At 53.5% G+C, this 18,416-nt stretch overlaps 7 protein-coding genes across 7 annotated transcripts; 5 read left to right on the top strand and 2 right to left on the bottom strand.

The window, feature by feature from the left end:
• Nucleotide 1: 1 nt before the first annotated feature.
• On the bottom strand, nucleotides 2-3,936 carry J4E90_009385 (uncharacterized protein; the record flags this gene model as incomplete). The annotated part of the gene is made up of 2 exons (XM_051438904.1): nucleotides 2-767; nucleotides 1,478-3,936. 2 exons carry the CDS (start codon nucleotides 3,934-3,936, stop codon nucleotides 2-4), a joined length of 3,225 nt encoding a protein of 1,074 aa, XP_051286981.1.
• An 877-nt stretch (nucleotides 3,937-4,813) lies between these two features.
• On the top strand, nucleotides 4,814-7,399 carry J4E90_009384 (uncharacterized protein; the record flags this gene model as incomplete). Its single annotated transcript, XM_051438903.1, has 1 exon — nucleotides 4,814-7,399. The coding sequence occupies one exon, from the start codon at nucleotides 4,814-4,816 to the stop codon at nucleotides 7,397-7,399; it is 2,586 nt and encodes an 861-aa protein (XP_051286980.1).
• A 589-nt stretch (nucleotides 7,400-7,988) lies between these two features.
• Nucleotides 7,989-8,414, bottom strand: J4E90_009383 (uncharacterized protein; the record flags this gene model as incomplete). The annotated part of the gene is made up of 1 exon (XM_051438902.1): nucleotides 7,989-8,414. The coding sequence occupies one exon, from the start codon at nucleotides 8,412-8,414 to the stop codon at nucleotides 7,989-7,991; it is 426 nt and encodes a 141-aa protein (XP_051286979.1).
• Nucleotides 8,415-10,656: 2,242 nt separating this feature from the next.
• J4E90_009382 (uncharacterized protein) lies at nucleotides 10,657-11,697 on the top strand (the record flags this gene model as incomplete). The annotated part of the gene is made up of 1 exon (XM_051438901.1): nucleotides 10,657-11,697. The coding sequence occupies one exon, from the start codon at nucleotides 10,657-10,659 to the stop codon at nucleotides 11,695-11,697; it is 1,041 nt and encodes a 346-aa protein (XP_051286978.1).
• Nucleotides 11,698-12,261: 564 nt separating this feature from the next.
• On the top strand, nucleotides 12,262-14,007 carry J4E90_009381 (uncharacterized protein; the record flags this gene model as incomplete). The annotated part of the gene is made up of 6 exons (XM_051438900.1): nucleotides 12,262-12,462; nucleotides 12,515-12,981; nucleotides 13,032-13,274; nucleotides 13,323-13,340; nucleotides 13,405-13,783; nucleotides 13,837-14,007. 6 exons carry the CDS (start codon nucleotides 12,262-12,264, stop codon nucleotides 14,005-14,007), a joined length of 1,479 nt encoding a protein of 492 aa, XP_051286977.1.
• Nucleotides 14,008-14,788: 781 nt separating this feature from the next.
• Nucleotides 14,789-16,017, top strand: J4E90_009380 (uncharacterized protein; the record flags this gene model as incomplete). Its single annotated transcript, XM_051438899.1, has 3 exons — nucleotides 14,789-14,868; nucleotides 14,930-15,567; nucleotides 15,617-16,017. The coding sequence occupies 3 exons, from the start codon at nucleotides 14,789-14,791 to the stop codon at nucleotides 16,015-16,017; spliced, it is 1,119 nt and encodes a 372-aa protein (XP_051286976.1).
• Nucleotides 16,018-16,710: 693 nt separating this feature from the next.
• On the top strand, nucleotides 16,711-17,948 carry J4E90_009379 (uncharacterized protein; the record flags this gene model as incomplete). Its single annotated transcript, XM_051438898.1, has 2 exons — nucleotides 16,711-16,999; nucleotides 17,056-17,948. 2 exons carry the CDS (start codon nucleotides 16,711-16,713, stop codon nucleotides 17,946-17,948), a joined length of 1,182 nt encoding a protein of 393 aa, XP_051286975.1.
• Between the last annotated feature and the right edge of the window lie 468 nt (nucleotides 17,949-18,416).

The following is an 18,416-nucleotide window of genomic DNA, read 5'->3' as shown; positions in this document are numbered from 1 at the left end:
ACTAGTAGCTGTCGCCCTTGCTCTTGATCTCGGCGATGTCACCATAGCATTCCATCATCTTCTCAAGTCTAGACTTCTCCGACTCGAGGTTGCTGGCAACGCTTCTGATGACCTCCTTCTCCCTCTGACTTTCGGCTCTGAGTTGGTCGAACGAGTTCATCAGCTCATCCTTCTCTCTCGCCAGTTGATCGGCTCTCGCTGCTTCTTCCCCAGCCCGGCGATCTGAGTCTTCTCGCATCTTCTGAAGGTCGTCGCGCTCCCTGATGAGTTCTTGCTCTCGGTCAAGAGCTGCTTGAAGCTGAGCCCTGAGCTCAGCCGCCTCGGCAGCATCTTGCCCAGCTTGCTTCAGCTTCTTGTCGAATTGGATAGCAAGGGCGATCTTCTCCGCATCGTGTTTCGTGTTCGTGGCCTCCTTCCATTCGTCGAAATCTCTCCATGCTCTTTCCCTCTCCTCGGCAGAGGTCCTCTCCAGCGTGCGATGCACATCTTCCAGCTCTTTGTACCTGTCCTCCCACGACCTCATGGCTGCATCCAGTACTAACTTGGTCTCTTCGGCGTCTCTTCTAGCTTTCTTGGTTTCAGCAATCAGCTCTCGGAGCTCTCTGACCTGCTCTTCCAGATTCCCGATCTGAAAGTGTAGTCTGGTTGCCTCGGCTGAATGTCTGTCTTCCAAGTTGCGAATCTTCTGCTTCAGCTCACCAATCTCACCATCCTTTGCGCGGAGTTTCTGCTCTTGCTCAGCAGTTTGCCGACGAAGCAGGTCCTCCCTAGCACGCAGTTGGTTGTGAGTCTCTTTGTAATGCGCAAGTAGAACGTGCAGATCAGTCTGCGGGATATGTGAGAGTGCGTCGCCAGACACGTGTTCGATTGCAGGTCGACTGGCTAAAACATGTGAATGAAGGTCTCTAGAACCAGAGGAGTCCTGTCGATGATGTGGGCTGCCATAAGGAGGGTACCCGGGTGGGTATTGGCTCCATGATTCCTGGTAGGGAGGGGAGGAAGAATGCGACGAAGGGCCGTAAGGATTGGGGTTAGGCGCGGGATAACCCTGCTGACTCATGCCGTAGGCATGATCTGGGTAGTGGTGAGGCGGCTGGGCTGGCGGGGCATAGTAGCTGGGATGATAATTTGGTGGAGGGGCCGGATAGGTGGGCTCAACAGGCACTCGGGATGCAAAAGCGCTACGTGGTTGATGTGGGCCTAAGTGGGACCGCGACACTTCATGCGCTTCACCGCTAAATGGACGCCTCGACGCTATCCTGTTTTGTACTAGAGCAGAATCTGAATCGTCGTCGCTGTCAAAGGTTGGAGCGTGTCTAGAGGGAAACATGTAGTTAGTATCGTAATCCATCAGAGTTCGGCCAGGAACCTTATGTATCTCGAGCATGTTCGCTTTGGGTCCGGCGTCGTGGTTGACGGTCCGCCGAAGAAGCGCCGAGCGACTACCTCACCGGACTGAGAAATGGAATTCACATACCTTGGTCGAGCTTTACTCATTGGCGGGCTCGGGGCCGCAGGTCTGTTATCCTCAATGAGCTGTGCCACAGCATAAGGCTTCGGTGCATGGTTTGGACCCGCTTCGTGTGTTCTAAGCTTCGGTGCATGTGGCGCGAAAGATCGATACGATCGAAATGGTCGATCAGAGACTGGAGAACGATCGTGCATGTCAGGTACTCCCGAAGGAGGTGACGGAGCACGTGCTGATTCGATCATGGATCGACGTGCGATGAATGGTATCTCGGCTTGCTCACGTGACTCGTCCTGGGCTAGCCGTTCCAACCGTTCTGCTTCTTCTCTCTGCTCTTCCGCAAGGACATCCGCAGCTGCTCGGGCTTTCCTAGCAATTCGAGCCTCTTCGGCTCTCTCACGTCGTAATTGTTCTTGCCGGAGTTCTTCCTTCTCTTGTCGAGCACGTTCGGCAGCAGCAGCAGCTTCGACCTCTTCCTTCTCTTTCCGAGCCTTTTCGGCGACTGCAGCGGCTTCGGCCTCTTCTTGGATCTCTGCGGCCCTCCGTTCTTCTTCCATTAATGCCAGAAGCTTCCTCGCTTCGACAATCTGCTCTAACTTCTCTTGCTCGAGTCTTTCACGGGCCAGTCGCTCTTGTTCGAGCCTCTCGGTCTCCTTGTGCTGCTCTTCCTTCTTGGCTCTCATGGTTTCTAGAGCCCGTTTCACAGCTTCGGCAGCTTCCAGCTCTTCTTGGGCCTCTCTTGCGCGTTGCTCCTCCAGTAGTCTGTTGGCCTCGGCCTCCTTAGCTAACCTCTCGTGCTCGATTGCTTCTTGCTCCAATCTCTTCAGTTCTTCTCGCTGTGCGTCTTCCTGAGATTGGGCGGCCTGCGCTAGCGAGGCAGATTCTTGAGCCTCAGCCGCGGCCGCTGCTTCGGCCTCAAGCCGCTCTTGCTCTCGGTCGGCATGCTGTCTTGGTACTTCGTCTTGGGCAGCTACGACGAGCTCTTCTATCGGCTCAATGTGGGCATCTGTAGACGAAGTCTCGGGAATAGACTCAGGCTGTGTGATTGTCTCGGGGGCTTCTGATGCTGATATTCCTTCGACAGGCGCATCTGGTAGCCCGACGTCCACCGACCGTTCGACTGCTATTGGAACGGCCTCAGGCTCTGGTTCCGGTGCTGATAGATCCTCGACTGTAAAAGCTTCGATGATGTCGTCCTCATCACTCCCAGCTGACACCACTGATGGAGCCAGAGGTGCAGCGGGGGCCTCTGGCGCTTCTGGTACTTCCGGTGCTTCTGATACTTCCGGTGCTTCTGGTACTTCAGGCGCTTCTGGTACCTCAGGTACTTCGGGAGCCTCTGGCGCTTCTAGGACTTCTGGTTCCTCTGGTACCCCTGGTGCTTCGGGTGCTTCGGGTGCTTCGGGTGCTTCGGGTGCTTCGGGTGCTTCGGGTGCGTTGGGTACTTCTGGCGCTTCGACAGCTTCTGGCGGTTGCGATACCTCTGGTGCTTCTGGCACTTCCGGCGCTTCGGTAGCTTCGGGAGCTTCGGGAGCTTCAGGTACCTCTAGTAATTCTGGCACTTCAGGTGCCTCTGGAGCCTCTGGAGCTTCTGGTACTGTGAGTGTGTCTGGAGCTTCGGGTGCCTCTGGCACTTCCAGCGCCTCTGGTACTTCAGGTGCTTCCATTATCTCTGGTGCCCCTGGTGCCCCTGGTGCCTCTGGTACCTCGACTATCTCCGCCAGATCTTGCTCGGCTCCGTTCTCATAAAGACCGCCATCCATCTGGTCTATCGGTTCGATAGCTTCTTCCGCGGTGGTAGTAATTACTTCAGGTTCTGGTTCAGGCGCTAGCTTCGCTGTAGATTCTTGTGGCGGGAGTGTGTCTTCAACCGGCGTGTCTGCTGGTTCAATAGAATCTTGAGTTGGAACAGGGTCTGGCTGGGGTGTGGCCTCTTCGTCTAGTTGTAGGGGCTGCTGTTCCTGGGGAGTATTTTGCTGCTCTGTATCGGGTTCTGGGTCGTGCGCGTCTCCAACCCAAATAACCGATGACTCTTCATCTTCTGCTGTAGTATGATGCATGTCTTCAGCGCTTTGCCCGGCAATCTCTGACTCCACGGCCTCGGTAGTATCCGCTGGCGACCCAGATTCCTGCTCTTCCCCCATAGGTGGATCTAGCTCTGCAGCAGGTGTGATCTCAGTGGCCGGTGCCTCTGTAGCCTCGACTGGTATAGTCTCTATGGTCTCAGGGTGTTGTGAGGGTGCAGATGTGGACTCTTCCACCAGCGTGGGAACCGTACCCTCGTCGGGCTCCACTTCGGAAGCGGTTGGCATGGACTGCTCCCCGGACTCTGCTTCTGTGGCTGATTCCTCTGCTGTCAATGGAGCTTCAGGCGCATCAGGAATTGGTTCCGCAGCATTCGTTGGCACGTTGTCAGGTGGAGCAACGGGCTCCACCGGTTTCTTGCTGCTTTTCTTCTTCTTTGCCATAACGGCCGCCACACGTGATAGTTCTTGTAGATAGCGTTAAAGGCAACAAGAACTCCCGAATCCTGCGCTGGAGTTTGCGCTTCTCACGTTGAGCTCAGATACTCGCAAAAATAAAAAAGGCGCCTGTTAACGGAGCATGACGACGGGGAACATGTCAAAAAACAACGAGCACGCGCGAAATCAGCATATAAGGAATGCGGCAGTGAAAAGAATGGAAGAGGATAGTACAAGCTGCAAACGCCTTCCCGCCCAATGGGAGATTGGCAGGGAAGTGCCAGCTCATCGTAAACTCGAGCGGTCTAATTTATATGCCCCGAGCGTTGCGTTACCAGCCATCGTATGCGACTTCGCATGTCTGGTACAATTACGTCTATATGGTCTTGCTGCGCTGCTCACTCTGTACGACGATGGCGGCCAGCGACAGTGGACCGGCCACAGGCCATGGACCGAATTCTTTGTTGATGTTTACTGTCGGACAGCGATTCAACGAGCCGATATGCACGCGATGACGCCGCTGGGGCTCGAAAATTGAACCTCCTGCAGCAGTGGCAGGGAGGGCGTTGTGGCGGTCTCCGGTTGGACAAGTTAGCTGCATATGAGCCTCGAAAGGAGCGCACTACAGCGGGTGCTAGCGGGAAAAGAGCAGCGGTGTGTGTGAAGATGCAGAAAAGAGGTGCGTTGTCAACAGCCTTAGCAGCTCTTGGCCCCACCGTGCCTAGCGCGCTTGGGCCCGTGGAACTTCCTCCGCGCTCCGACGCGACGCAGACTCGACACGGCTGCTGGACTCCCATCACGCGCTCTGCACCCCCAACCGGCCTAGCACTGAGCATGTCACTCTGCGTTCGAGTGCTCTCCAGGTCCATCAAACGGGGGCGGCATGGCTAAGCTTCGGGCCACGCGCAAAAAGCCGATCGTCGTCTCATCCGAGTCTGAGGCGGATGATTCACATACACCGCCTCCCGCGCGTCCCAAGAGGGGCACACTAACAGGCACCCGATCCCACACACGTGCAGCCTCGCCCACGCGATCGCGAGCAGTTCCTACTAAGAAGTCTCCAGCCAAATCGCCGGCTAAAGCAAAGCCAGCATCCAAGCCTATCACTTCTTTCTTCAGTAATATACCGCGCTCGCAGTCGCTACACCCCACGCCGAGCCCTGAGAAACCGGCCCTGTCAATTGAAGATGTAGACGATATCTTTGATTCCTCAGACAATGCGCCGTCCATCAAGCCCCCGAAACCCCTCCCCGTTCGTAAGAGACCGATCGCTGCGACAGCGCCAACGGACCCTGGCAATGCTGTGAGCAACAGGCAGAAGTTCCTGCGAACAGCGAGCGGAGCGCGTAGTACAACCCCGCTATCCACCACACCGATATCGTCCCAGCCAGCGCGGCAGGATACAGAAGACCGGCGGCCGTGGACTGAAAAGTACGGCCCAGTGTCGCTCGATGAGCTCGCTGTGCATAAGAGGAAGGTGGCGGACGTGCGGACATGGCTCACAGACGTCTTCAGCGGCAAGGCACGCAAGCGATTGCTGCTGCTCAAAGGCCCTGCTGGCAGTGGGAAGACCACCACCATGTCCCTGCTGTCCAAGGAACTGGGCATCCACATGCATGAATGGAAGAACCCTATAGGTTCCATGTCAACCTCCGACAGCTTTGTGTCTGCTACTGCACAGTTCGAAGAATTCGTTGGAAGGACTGGAGCCTTTGGTAGTCTGGCCTTCGATGAGCCGACAATGAGTGCCCAGACGGCTTCGTCCAACAGTCAGACTGAAAGGCAGAAGCAGCTGGTCCTAGTAGAGGAGTTTCCGAATACATTCACACGTACTTCTCCGGCCGTTCAATCTTTTCGCTCCTCCGTCCTCAACTATCTTGCTGCCAATACGCAATCAGCTACTGCTTTCTTTTCGACCCAGGTCGATCCCGAGCAGCCAGTGACCCCAATCGTAATGATAATATCCGAGACCCTGCTGTCTACCAACACGGCCGCAGCCGACAGCTTCACTGCACATCGGCTGTTGGGCCCTGAGATTCTGACCCATCCCGGAGTGTCTGTTTTCGAGTTCAACCCAATCGCCCCCACATACATGACAAAGGCGCTAGAAACGATTGTTGTCAAGGAGGCGCGCAAATCCGGGCGCAAGAAGACTCTAGGGCCACAGGCAATTCAGCGTCTTGCAGAACTTGGAGACATCCGCAGCGCTGTCTCCTCCCTCGAGTTCCTCTGCCTGCGAGGTGATGATGCGGAAGGCTGGGGCGCGAAGGTCAACCTCACGAAGAAGAAGGGCCCGAAAGACATACCGATGACGAAGATCGAGCAAGAGTCGCTCGAAATGGTGACACAGCGCGAAAGCACTCTCGGCATCTTCCACGCTGTTGGGAGGGTTGTGTACAACAAGCGTCTACCGGAGGACTCTAGCACACCCGTGGCACATCCACCGAACTGGTTTCCAGAAAGGCGAAGACCGAAGGCCTCGGAGGTCAATGTCGACACGCTCATCGATGAGCTGGGTACCGATACCCAGACCTTTGTCGCTGCTCTCCATGAAAACTATGTCCTGTCCTGCGGAGCTGCGGATAGTGAGGAGACCATGGACTCTATTGAGGGCTGTATAGAAGCTCTTTCCGATGCCGACCTTCTATCGCCGGACCGCTTTGGTGCGGGCGCTGGCCGACGGGTCCTCCAAGGAACTAGTGCGGACAATCTACGCCAAGACGAGATGTGCTTTCAGACGAGTGTACGAGGGCTTCTGTATAACCTGCCATATCCCGTTAAGCGCGTAGCACCGCCTCCAGGCATCATGGGCATCAAAACAAAAGGCCAAGGAGCAAGTGGTGGAGTGGCAAAAGGCAACGCGTTCGTCATGTACTATCCGGCGTCGCTGCGGTTATGGAAACAACAAGAAGAAATTGAAGGTTCACTGGAGATGTGGGTATCAAAGGCGCAACGCGGTGAGCTCTTTTCGACAGGGTCAACTACATCGAAAGCGGCTTTCACGAGCGGAGGAGTCGAGTCGTGGAAAGGCAACGCTTCGTTCTCGCAGCCCACATCGGCATCCGGCTCGAAAGATGCCGAAGAAGATGCGCCAGCTTCAATTCACCTTGGAAGCGGTGGCTCGGCGCGGAACGAAATGCTTCTTGAACGTCTACCTTACATGACCACCATCTTGCGCAAATCACGCATGCCGAACCCATCCACAGCAGCCACCGTGCGCGAAATCCGGAAGATCACAGCCTTCACCGGAAATGCTCTCTCCGGTGCCACTGAAGAAGATGACGCTGAAGAAGATATTCGCCCTGGCGAGCAAGAGCAGTGGTCTACGGACAAACCGACTCTGGAGACGCCGAAGAAGAGAGGACGGGTGAAGTTTGAGAGTAAGGCACAAGAGCCGGAAACAGCGATTGCTGGTTTAGCGGACAAAGGTGCTAGTCTAACGTTGAGCGATGATGATATCGAGGATTGATCGGATGCCATGGGGTTGTACAGTATAATATCTTGAAAAATGCCACTACATGACGACGCTGTATGGTGGAGAGCCCCAATCAACCTGAATGTGGCGTGTATAAATAGACAAGGACGTACGATATGCAAAAGGTAAGAGCACATGAGCATTGGACAAATCGCATTCGTCTCCATTGGTGCTCTTTGCAGTTCCTTCCCTTGCCGCCTTTCTGCCTTCTTGTCTTCCATCTTCCCGTCCTGGTAGTCACGATTTTAGAAGTTTGTCACCGGATCGCCTCCGGTCCTGAGACAGGTACAAGATACTACATTCTGTTTACTGCCCACACTATACCCGTGCTCTCGATCATGCTGAAGCCACCAGATAAATTGCAGTGCCGCCTCATGAGCAAAGAGCTAAGCCGGTTCCGCGGGCTGAACGCGCAAACCCATTGTTACCACTTCTTGCAGCTACATCGATCGCGTCACCAAAACTTCAGCCTACCAAACAACGGTCTCTCTCTACGAGCTTTTCTGGCTGCTTCAGCTGCTTCTGCGGCGTCTTTTGCTAATCGCACTTTAGCTTAGCCAACGAGCAAGAAACATACACAACACTATGTCAACGCAAACTCACCATTAAGCTCATCAGCAACTTCCTTCATAGCTTCTAAAGCCTTCTCAAAGAATGGTTTCAGCTCCAAATGCTCAGGGCCGAATTCATGCCCGCTGATCTCATACTGCTTGAACCAGGCCTCTAGGGAATCAATCGGCGAGCGGCCGGGCGGATCCCGAGAAGGAAGCCTGGGATCAGCCCCGGCTTCGAGAAGCAGATGGACGATAGGGAGATTTTGCTTAAGATGGGCAAAGTCGGCAGGCCAGCCATCTTCGATTGCACAGTCTAGCGGGCGGCCTACACCGCGGGGGCGCCTGTCCATTTCGTTGGGAGAGAAGCCTTCGGATAGAGCAGCGCGCATGGCGGCAAGGCGTGTTTCGATGGGCTCATAGGACATCGGCTGTGTTAAGAGCGGGCTGACTACCATGGTGATGGATTGGGCTTCGTTGACAAGAGTTGAAGACGTGAGCGGGAGTGGAACCAAGGTCGGGGTTTATAGGAAGTTGCGCGTCGTTGGTCGCGCGGAATTGCGGGTGTAATGTATGTCGCTACTGTCGGGTTCTTGCCCCTGGCGGGCTCGCTGCAGCCTGCGCAATTGCGATGTAGCCAGAAGAGCTTCGTGGTAGCGCAGACACCTAAGGCACCATCTACCCCAGTTCTATTTTGTAGAAAGGATAGCCTGCATACTCAAGTATCAAGGGTAGTACGGGCTGGACCAGACGCGGTAGTAGTAGGCCTGTCCAGGTAATATATACCTAGGGAGGTATTGTTGTCGGCCCAGACGTTCCGGCCGTCTGTCGCCTGGCGCTGATATCAGAATATTCTCCTGACCTCGCTACTGACTTTGGTATTGATGGTCATCGATATGGTTTTTGGAGCCCGCTGCACGTTCTTGCAGTGTGTGGGCTGCGGAAGTTGTGAGTGGTCCATTTCGCTCTGCGTCATCGCAGGCACGTGCACGTGAGTGGGCGAGGACAACCTTGGAAGATGTCGCGTGTCGCATGTCAACGTTGGGGAGTAAATTACCCCACAGTCTGTCGCGCACATTGCGAGCGTGTTTACTGTTCAACTCACGACATCGACGCCATCATACTAGTGTAATTGTTCGTGCAGAATGACTCCATCCTCGGTCGTGGAGGGCCGAGGCCGAATCACGCTACTGCTCGCCCGCTTCCCGGTGCCGGCACTTGCACCATGCCAACATCTCGGCCAGCGGTTCTCTTCCTACTCCACATCTCGCTCCCACACACCGAAACTCTCGGATCTGGGCACCGAGCTTCTCAGACGCGCAAGGGCACGATCCTAGCCATGCAAGCGTATGTCTTCGTAGCCCATTACCCGGTCGGTCATAACGCGTCTCGACGCGTATAGAGCGCTAACGTCGACGTGCAGGTGCGATCACTGTCATGAGAGGAAGGTTCGATGCGACAAGCTTCTCCCGTGCCGACGATGCAGCTTGAATGGATCAGAATGCCGCTATACAGATCGGACCAAAGCACGCACCTATAGCCAGGCCCACGTAGACACGCTTGAACGAAGAATTAAGCGCTTAGAAGTTCAGAACAGGACTCTTGTGCAACAAAGGAGGGCAGACTCAGTATCCTCTACAGGCCAAAATTCCGCCCCCAATGTCCAAAGTAACCATTCCAGAAACGACAGTGGCACTTCGCAGCGTCGTACATCTACCGACGTCGCGGGTGAAGTGTCCTACCTCTCGATCAATGCGTCCGGAGAAAGGAACTATCTGGGGTCCTCAAGCGGCATACTTCTCGCGAACTTCATCAGAGCCAATGTGGACGTTGAAACTTCAACGCCGTCGACAACTCCACCTGTTGACGCTGATGCTATCAACGCGACTGCTTCGGCTATTGAGTTTGCTCGAGACTTACCATCTGAACAGATAGCGAGCAGACTTGTACTGTCCTATCTCAACCACGACCACTTACGCTACCCTGTTGTCCTCCCTGCTACTCTCAATGCGATGCTTTCGGAAATATACAGCTCGAACGCGACCTCCTCCACGCGCTCCGCTAGTGAAACCTTCATTTTCGACATGGTTCTTGCTATCGCGACAGCCAGCATCTGCCGGTCTGATTGGCAGGGGCTACCAAGTGCTCATACTCATTACATACGGGCGATGAAGCGAGCCTCGACCGTCTTGGAGAAAGGCGGGCTCGGTGCACTTCAAGCAGTCATCCTGTTGATTCAGTATCGCATGAGCAGTTCCATGGAAGATACCTCAGCCAGTATGTTGCTACACCTCCGTACATCAGAGCAGACCTTGCCTGATCGCAAGAGCCATCTGATAATTACACAGGCATGTGGCATCTGGTAGGAGTGGGAAGCAGAATTGCCCTGGAACTTGGCCTTCACTGTGAAACTGCATATCCTTACAAACGCTCAGATGACTGTACAAGTAATGCAGACTTGAGTGCCGATCTTGTACAGCAGGAAGTTTCCCGGCTTTGCTTTTGGAGCATTGTGGCTATGGACAGGTATGTTAGGCAATTGTGACGCGAGCATATGCCAGAGGGTGGACTAGCTGACAACGTACTAGAATAGTCAGCAACATACTTGGCAGACCTCTAGCAATTCGCAACGATGACGTAGATGCGGCACTACCGTCTGACCTATGTGACGAGATCCTGCTTTCTGGACTCGGAACGCCCATGGCCGAGCACCTGGTCAAATGCCGCCGCATACCAATTTTCGTTCAGATCATCAAGTATCGCCTACTGTGTGGTGATATCATCCAGACTCTGCACAGTCACCGTCGAAGAAATCAGTCGGATGAGGAACTCCGCCACCGTAGAGATGAATTCGCTGCCGACCTCAGAGTTTGGCGACTGAATGCCGAAACCGTCGCTCATCCGGGTTCTCTGGATGAAGGCAGGCCTTCATCTTGCTTCACCTCGCCAACCTGGTTCGAGATGATATACCATAACGCCGTGCTAATGCTCCATCGACCGTCGCCCACACTGGACACGTCAAGAGACTCAGTTGCGGTACAAGCGATTTTCGCCTCCTCTCAGGCTTCCATATCCTCGTACGCTAGCCTTCATCGTATGGGGCTCTTGAATCACAGCTGGCTCTCATTACAAGCTTTGTTTATGGCAGGGTTATCATATGTGTACGCTGTAACGATGCACTACCAGGCCATTCGGAGACAGCAAGGTCAACGACTAGGTGGTCTGCTGATCAGAGACCCAAGCACTATGGAAGTGATTAGCGACACACGAACATGCTCAAACGTCCTTGTAGCGGTATCGGAAAGATGGAAGTCGTTGCAACGCTGCGTCGATGTCTTCAACAGGCTGAGCGATGCTATCCTAATCGACGTTATCAAATTCAGCACACACCCCATCGCCGTCACCACCCCTGCGGCCAACAGCACAGAAGACAGTGCCCACCAGTGCAACAATCGGTCGGAGCTGGCGGCGGATACAGACTCGAATGAGTTGGGCCAGCCTCACTGGATGCACGCACAATACCTTCAACCTGTCGGAGCCGATGGAATGGTGTCTAATGCATCCCCACTGGCGATCGAGAATGAATTCAAGGGCTCTGCGTATGATCTACGACAAATGTACGATCAACAACAAGTCGACATGTCTGTGTATCGGTTCTCTCAGGCGTGGTTCGACAGCTTCGACTTGTACGGTGGTATGGAACCTCAGCTCAACGACATGACAATGGATACGCATTTTTGATGTCAGCATGCTCCCACCGTTGCTAAAGCTGGCCTAGCATGAGGCTGCCCGCTTTTGCGCGGGGTGAAGCAATCAATTGACAGTTTCGAGTGTGCCGGAAATTGGCCACGATCAATTGACTGGAATTATTGGCGCCATAATCACCACACCTGTCACGCTTGCGGCTTACGGAACATGCGGTCGCTCTAGAATAGTTGTATTTGCATCTTTCGGCATGGGTACGCCGAGCGGCGTCGTTGCCAAGCAGTCCACCGGTAGTCTTGCTCGGGGCGGCGTCGCCGAGGGGTGATGGCCCGCCACTGCGAGTCAGCGCTTCGGAGCGGGACTACCAAAGTTGGGATCTTAGCGCCCCAAGCCTGACTTTCATGTCGATATCTGGTGCGAGGACGCCATTATCCGGGGCGACCCCATGGGGAGAAGGACTAGTGTTCGATGCGCGGGGTAGATGAAAGAGATTCGTTATAAATCATTGCCCCGTCAATAGGGCCATGCATCTTTTTCGCAGTGCCTTTAGCTTGGGTTCTTGCCCTACTTTTGACGCTGAAAGGTTCTGTTGACGATACCATGGCCGTACCACAATCTGAGCCCGTGCAGGGCGTAGGATCTCCCATGCCAGGTCACACCATGGATCCCATCGACGAGAAATTCCAGAGCCAGCATACGGAGTATGAGAAGGTCGAGGTCAAAGGTGATTACTCTGGGGCCGTGGCCAAGACGAGCCCCGAGGAGAAGAAGCTCGTCAGGAAGCTGGATATCTGGATCATGGTCAGTCAACTATTGCCATACCTCCCAAATTTTGGCTAATTACCTGATACAGCCCATGCTTTGGTTGATGTACTGGCTCAACTACCTGGACCGCAACGCCATTACCCTCGCTCGCCTCAATGGTTTCCAAGACGACCTTGGACTCACCAGCAACCAATACAGCACTGCTATCTCTATTCTTTTCGTCGGGTATATCCTAGGTCAGATACCGAGTAACATGATCATCACTCGAGTAAAACCTTCGTGGTACATGGGAATTTGTATGATGGGATGGGCGATTGTAAGCGGGCTTACAGCTATCGTACACAACTACACAGGCATCGTACTTGTGCGCTTTTTCCTAGGTGTAGTCGAGGCACCATACTACCCAGGAGCGTTGTATCTCTTGAGTATCTTCTACACGAGGAAGGAGATTGCGACACGCATCAGCATTCTCTACTCTGGCAACATCCTCGCGTCGTCATTCGCTGGACTCATTGCGCTTGGCGTCTTCAAACTCGATGGTGTCCGTGGTATCAGGTATGATCCCCACACAGTTCTTGTGAAACAGATACTGACCTCACGTCAAGCGGATGGCGTTGGTTGTTCATAATACAGGGTGTCGTCACCTTCATCATTGCCGTAATAGCTTGCTTTACCCTCCCTGACGAGCCTTTAACCACATGGTGGCTCAACCCCGAAGAACGCCAACTTGCGCACGCTCGGGTCGCGAGAGACACGGTCGGCCACTCCGCCGACGTCTCCATGCTCGCAGGCCTCAAGGAAGCTATCCGCGACCCCAAAGTTTGGGTGTTCGTCTACATGCAACACCTGTTAGTTCCATCGGTCCCGCTACAATTACCATCTCTGACATTGTTTAGGCACATTGCTACCAATGGGTAAGTTTTGACTGTACGAAGTGCATGTGAGACATATACTGACTTCGTACCCCTACCTCTGCAGGTTCAAGAACTTCATGCCAACGATCGTCAACACACTCGGCTTCTCTCAAGAAGTCACACTCGTATTGACATGCCCACCTTACTTAATTGCGGGCGCATTCTCCGTCGCATGGGCCATATCGTCCGGCCATTTCAACGAACGCACCTGGCACATTACCATTGCCAAAGGCGTGGCTGTCTTTGGCTTCGTGCTCGGCTGCGCGACCATGAACGTGGGCGCGAGGTACTTCGCCATGTGCGTCTTTACCATCGGCACGTATGGCGTCAATAGCATTATCCTCGGATGGGTGTCCTCAACCTGTGGACAAACGAGAGAGAAGAAATCTGCGGCGCTGGCTATTGCCAACGTCGCAGCTACACTCAGCTTGATCTGGACTCCCGTAAGTTTCGCATCTTGATCGCCTGGATATGCTAGCTAATTACTGTTAAATAGTACATCTGGCCAGAGTGGTCGGAGCCGCGGTTCGTCCTCCCCTTGGCTATGAGTGCTGGTATGGCACTCATGTGTGCGGCTGGCGCATGGTTCATGCGCTGGTGGTTGGTGCGGGAGAACAGGAGGATTAAGAGCTCGAACTCTGAGACTACGATGTTCTACGCCTATTGAAAGAGGTGACGTCTCGAGTGTATATTGAAGCAGTTAACTACTGCCCCAAGGGTTCCAAGCCTATGTACCCAATGTACCAACATGTGCCTGAGCTGACGCCACTGACCCACCGTGTTGTATCATTCACCTTCTCTGTTGAACCTGATCGCTTGGATGTAGCATATAACTTCATACAGTAGCCGTTAGCTTGGGAGAGCTGGTTTCCATACTCTGGCTTCCTCTTGGCGGACAGCTGACTATACGATATGTCGAAATGCTCTTTCTTTCACATGCGGTATATGGGTGTTTGTGTCGAACGTGTCACATGTTGCTTTATTTCTGGGAGAGAGCTGAATGTCGGTTAAATGAGTCATGAACCGCGGGGCTGATACGGAGTTTCGCCAGGACTTCGGGAACTCCTGGGGTAGGAATCCCTTGACCTTTTCAGAAGGTAGGGCGATCGGTGTGTTTTGATTCGCTTGAGTCATTCAACAACTTCCGTCATTATGCCGTACGAGATGATTTTCCTGCTATTTTCCCCTGTAGGAGTTTCCGATCACATGTCGATCCTCTGTACACGGTATGCATTGGCAATTTAAATAACACATTCCAACTATGTGGCGAAAATCGATACTTCATGGGGCCGGCGAAGGATTCTGACTGTTACATGGAACGCATCCTACGCGCAATCCTACGCGGCATGCTACGCATCCGACGGCAGTGTATCTAACAATGAGCCCACTTTATCACACCAGGAGCGTCTAACGTTCCGCAAACCTTTGCAACACCAATCGTCAACACCATGGGACTGTGGGACGTGGAAGACTATGGCACTATCGCTGATAGGGCTTGCTGGTCTATGTTCGCAGTCACAGCTGGCGAGTAGCCCTCTTATGTTGCGCCGAATGGCAGCTAACTGTCTTGCAGTGTTCGTGGCGTTGAGAGTCGGCACTCGCATGTCCAGCAAAGGCGGTGGCCTTGGAATGGACGACTATATCACCGTATTCTGCGTCGTTGTGATGCTCGTCACCTGCATCCTGATCTCGATCGGCACACAGTACGGTCTCGGACGGAGGATGGAGGCCATCGATCCCCCATTGATACCGCGAGCTCTCAAGTGGAATGTAATCATCAGTTCGGTACTGATATGGACGTTTTCGCTACCCAAGTTCGCCATCATCGCTATTCTCAAGCGCATTCTGGACTACGGCCTCAAAACGACGATACTATTCTGGGGCCTCGCGCTCAGCTCCCAGGCCTGCATATTGGCTACCTCGATCTGGTGGTACAAGCAATGCGATCCGGTCGAATTTGGCTGGAACAGAACCATACCGGGCGGAAAATGTGCCAGTGTCAAGGTCATGTCAGATTTGGGCTATTTCACTTCCGCCTACTCTGCCTTCCTAGATGTATTCTTCGCTGTGTACCCGATCCCATTCATTATGCGCCTCAACATGCCACTCAAGAACCGTATCCTGGTCTCGATCGCGCTGGGCCTCACTATCCTGGCCTTCATCCTCACCATCTACAAACTCACAATCTTTGGAGAAATTTTCGTAGTACTGGCTGAGAACCCGACTTGTGAGTTGTTCATCCCACATATTTCTCAGCATGGAACTAACTCTGTTAGACCCGGTACCGCTTCTCGATATACTCGGTTTAGGAGAGGGTTGTATTCTCCTGGTATGCTCCTCTTTGCCGACACTGGGGCCGCTCTTCCGCTTGGTCAGAGGCAAGGTTCGGACTCTCAGTGGCAGTGGCAATGGTAGTAGGACCACCAGCCAGGGACGACACAGCAGCGCCGCCCACCAAGGGCTATCCAGCACCAGCGGAAGGTGGGAAAAACTTCTAAGGCATCAGTTAGATGACGTGGAGAGGACATCGACCCACACCGGTGAAAGCATCGATGACATCCCGCTCGTTTACCACGGCGCCCGGGCGGACCAGATCCACAAGACGCTTGAGTTTAACGTGACGACGAGCGCGAAGGGCGATCGATGGGCGAAGCCAATTGACGATCGTGCTACGTAGCTTGGTATCAGTGTGGGGGTCAGTACTTGCTTCAAGCATCTACGCGCGCGATAGGGCAGCAGGGTCGTGGTGATGATCCGATTGGGCAAGCTTTGATGTTGTTGAAATGATGTTATTGAGGTAACCTTGGAATGCTATCAAGGCGAGGAACTGTGAAACTCAATACAGACTCTTGAGCAATACCAAAGTTCAACTGCTATAATAGGCAGGTCTTGTCAAGGTCCCTCGAGAGTTCGAGGGGCTGCGTGCCAAGCACTACATGCCAAGAGCGGCGTGACAAGTTGGGGGCCCAACGGGTGGGTCTGCCCCTGAGACATCCTTGCTCACTCAAATTCCGGATACCGTGTCCTCAACTGATCAGTGGTAACCACTTCAACCCGGGTGGCATTAAATCGTGCGGATTGTTAGATGCGATTCGGGACTAATTACTCCGTAGAAATTTAGCCACATCACGTGTCGTTCAAGTCAGTTTACGTATCAGGAAAAGTGCACAGAGGAAGAATGGATCTTAGTACGCGCTTATCTGTTACAAGAAATTTACTAACTACTATAGTATTTGGAAACCTCCAGTCGGCCGGTAGATATGGCCACGATTTACGGTAGATAACAGCATTACTCTTTGTCAAATAGTAGACGGCGTATCGTTCCCGTTGTTCCTGCATCTTTCCCCAAAAATTAATTCCTATTTCCAACATGGCATCAGCAGACCAACTTGTCGGAGCCCTGGAAGGCCTTGACGCGAACTCCTTCGCTAGCGAAGCAGAGCGCGTCCGTGCCATGGACGCGCTGACCCTGGCCTTGAGCAAAGTACACAAGCCGTGGGACATTGTTTGGCAGCACTGTTGGGTCAACCCGGCCACCAATGCATGCATCAAGACGTTGATTGACGCGGGTGTCTTCAGCAAATGGATCAAGACCGGAGGCGGAGAGAAAACGTGCGCGGAACTGGCTGAGTTAACGGGTGTCGATGTAGTACTTATCCGTAGGTTACATATCCGTTCTGCTTAACTCTTGAGGAGCATTCTGACAGCAATGCAGGACGCATGATTCGGCAAATTTCTGGGCAGAATCTTGTCATCGAGACCGCCGAGGATACCTATAAGCCTACACCGTGGGTACGCGCTCTCGCCGAGGATCAGGCCCTCGCCAACGTCTATGGTGAATTTTATGGCTTCGTCAATTCCCCCATGTTCAGGACTTTGCCAGCCTACCTCAAGAAGACGGGATACAAAGTCCCTACTAACCCCAACGACTGCAACTGGCAGTTCATGAGGGGCTCAGATGAGAATCTGTTCCAGTCCCTTGGCGCGAACCCTGCCGCCGCAAGGGAATTTAATGATGCCATGGAGAGTCACTCCAAGCATAACTTGACGCCCTGGGTTGATGTTTACCCAACTGAGACTCTTGTGAAAGAGTCCAAGCCTGACCGGCCCCTTGTCGTCGATGTCGGTGGTAGCAAGGGCCACGACCTGATCAAATTCCATCTGCGCCACCCTGATATCCCTGAGCGCAGTCTGGTGCTCCAAGACCTGCCCGATATCCTCAAGGAGTTGACTATTGACGACACTATCTCTATCCACCCTCATGACTTTTTTAAACCACAGCCAGTGAAAGGTGCCCGTGCCTACTTCATGCACAACGTGCTGCACGACTGGGAAGACGCACAGGCGAAGCAGATCCTTTCTCACCTTGCCGAAGCTATGGAACCCGGATATTCGAAGCTTCTCGTTCATGAAAGTTTGGTTAGCTCGGTCAAGCCGCTCGCTCGTGTGACAACGTCTGATATCACCATGATGGCTTGTCTTGGTGCGAAGGAGAGGACGGAGGCTGAATGGCGGGCGCTGGTGGAGAGTGTAGGATTAAAGGTGCTTAAGATATGGAGACCACCTCACTCTGTAGAAAGTGTTATTGAGGCAGAGCTACCTAGGTAGTTTGAACTCTAGGATGTCCCGTCGTACATGTGTCGCACGGTCGGGTGCGGGTATTGTAGACAGAATAGCTGAAATAGAGCGTGCGCATTGTATTGTTCGTAACCTCGTAGTTGAGCTTGTATAAAGGTCATCGCACGAGGTTATTAATAACAACGTTTCCGACAGCGTTTGGCCTGCGACACACACCTTCAGATCTTATTGCGTCCTAGATCAGGTCTGACCGTTATCAAAGTTCGCGCTCTTGTCAATAACACAACGCTTAGCCGGTGATCTGGCTGAGCTTGTTTCCATTGGCTTGCTGTATCCTGGGTTTGCAATGGCTTTATATTACGCCAAAACCACCCGTTCCTTCACATACGACCATAGGATCATGAAAATTAGGCTTCCCGTCCGCTCAGCCATATACAAGCATGATACCGGCGGATTAGTAGTTAGGTGGGTGACCACTAGCGAATCCCCGCTGTTGTA

Source organism: Alternaria incomplexa, assembly GCF_024043165.1.
Source record: "Alternaria incomplexa strain BMP 0042 chromosome Unknown scaffold_16, whole genome shotgun sequence".
Lineage (NCBI taxonomy): Eukaryota > Fungi > Ascomycota > Dothideomycetes > Pleosporales > Pleosporaceae > Alternaria > Alternaria incomplexa.
This window is presented reverse-complemented; position numbering and strand designations above follow the sequence as displayed.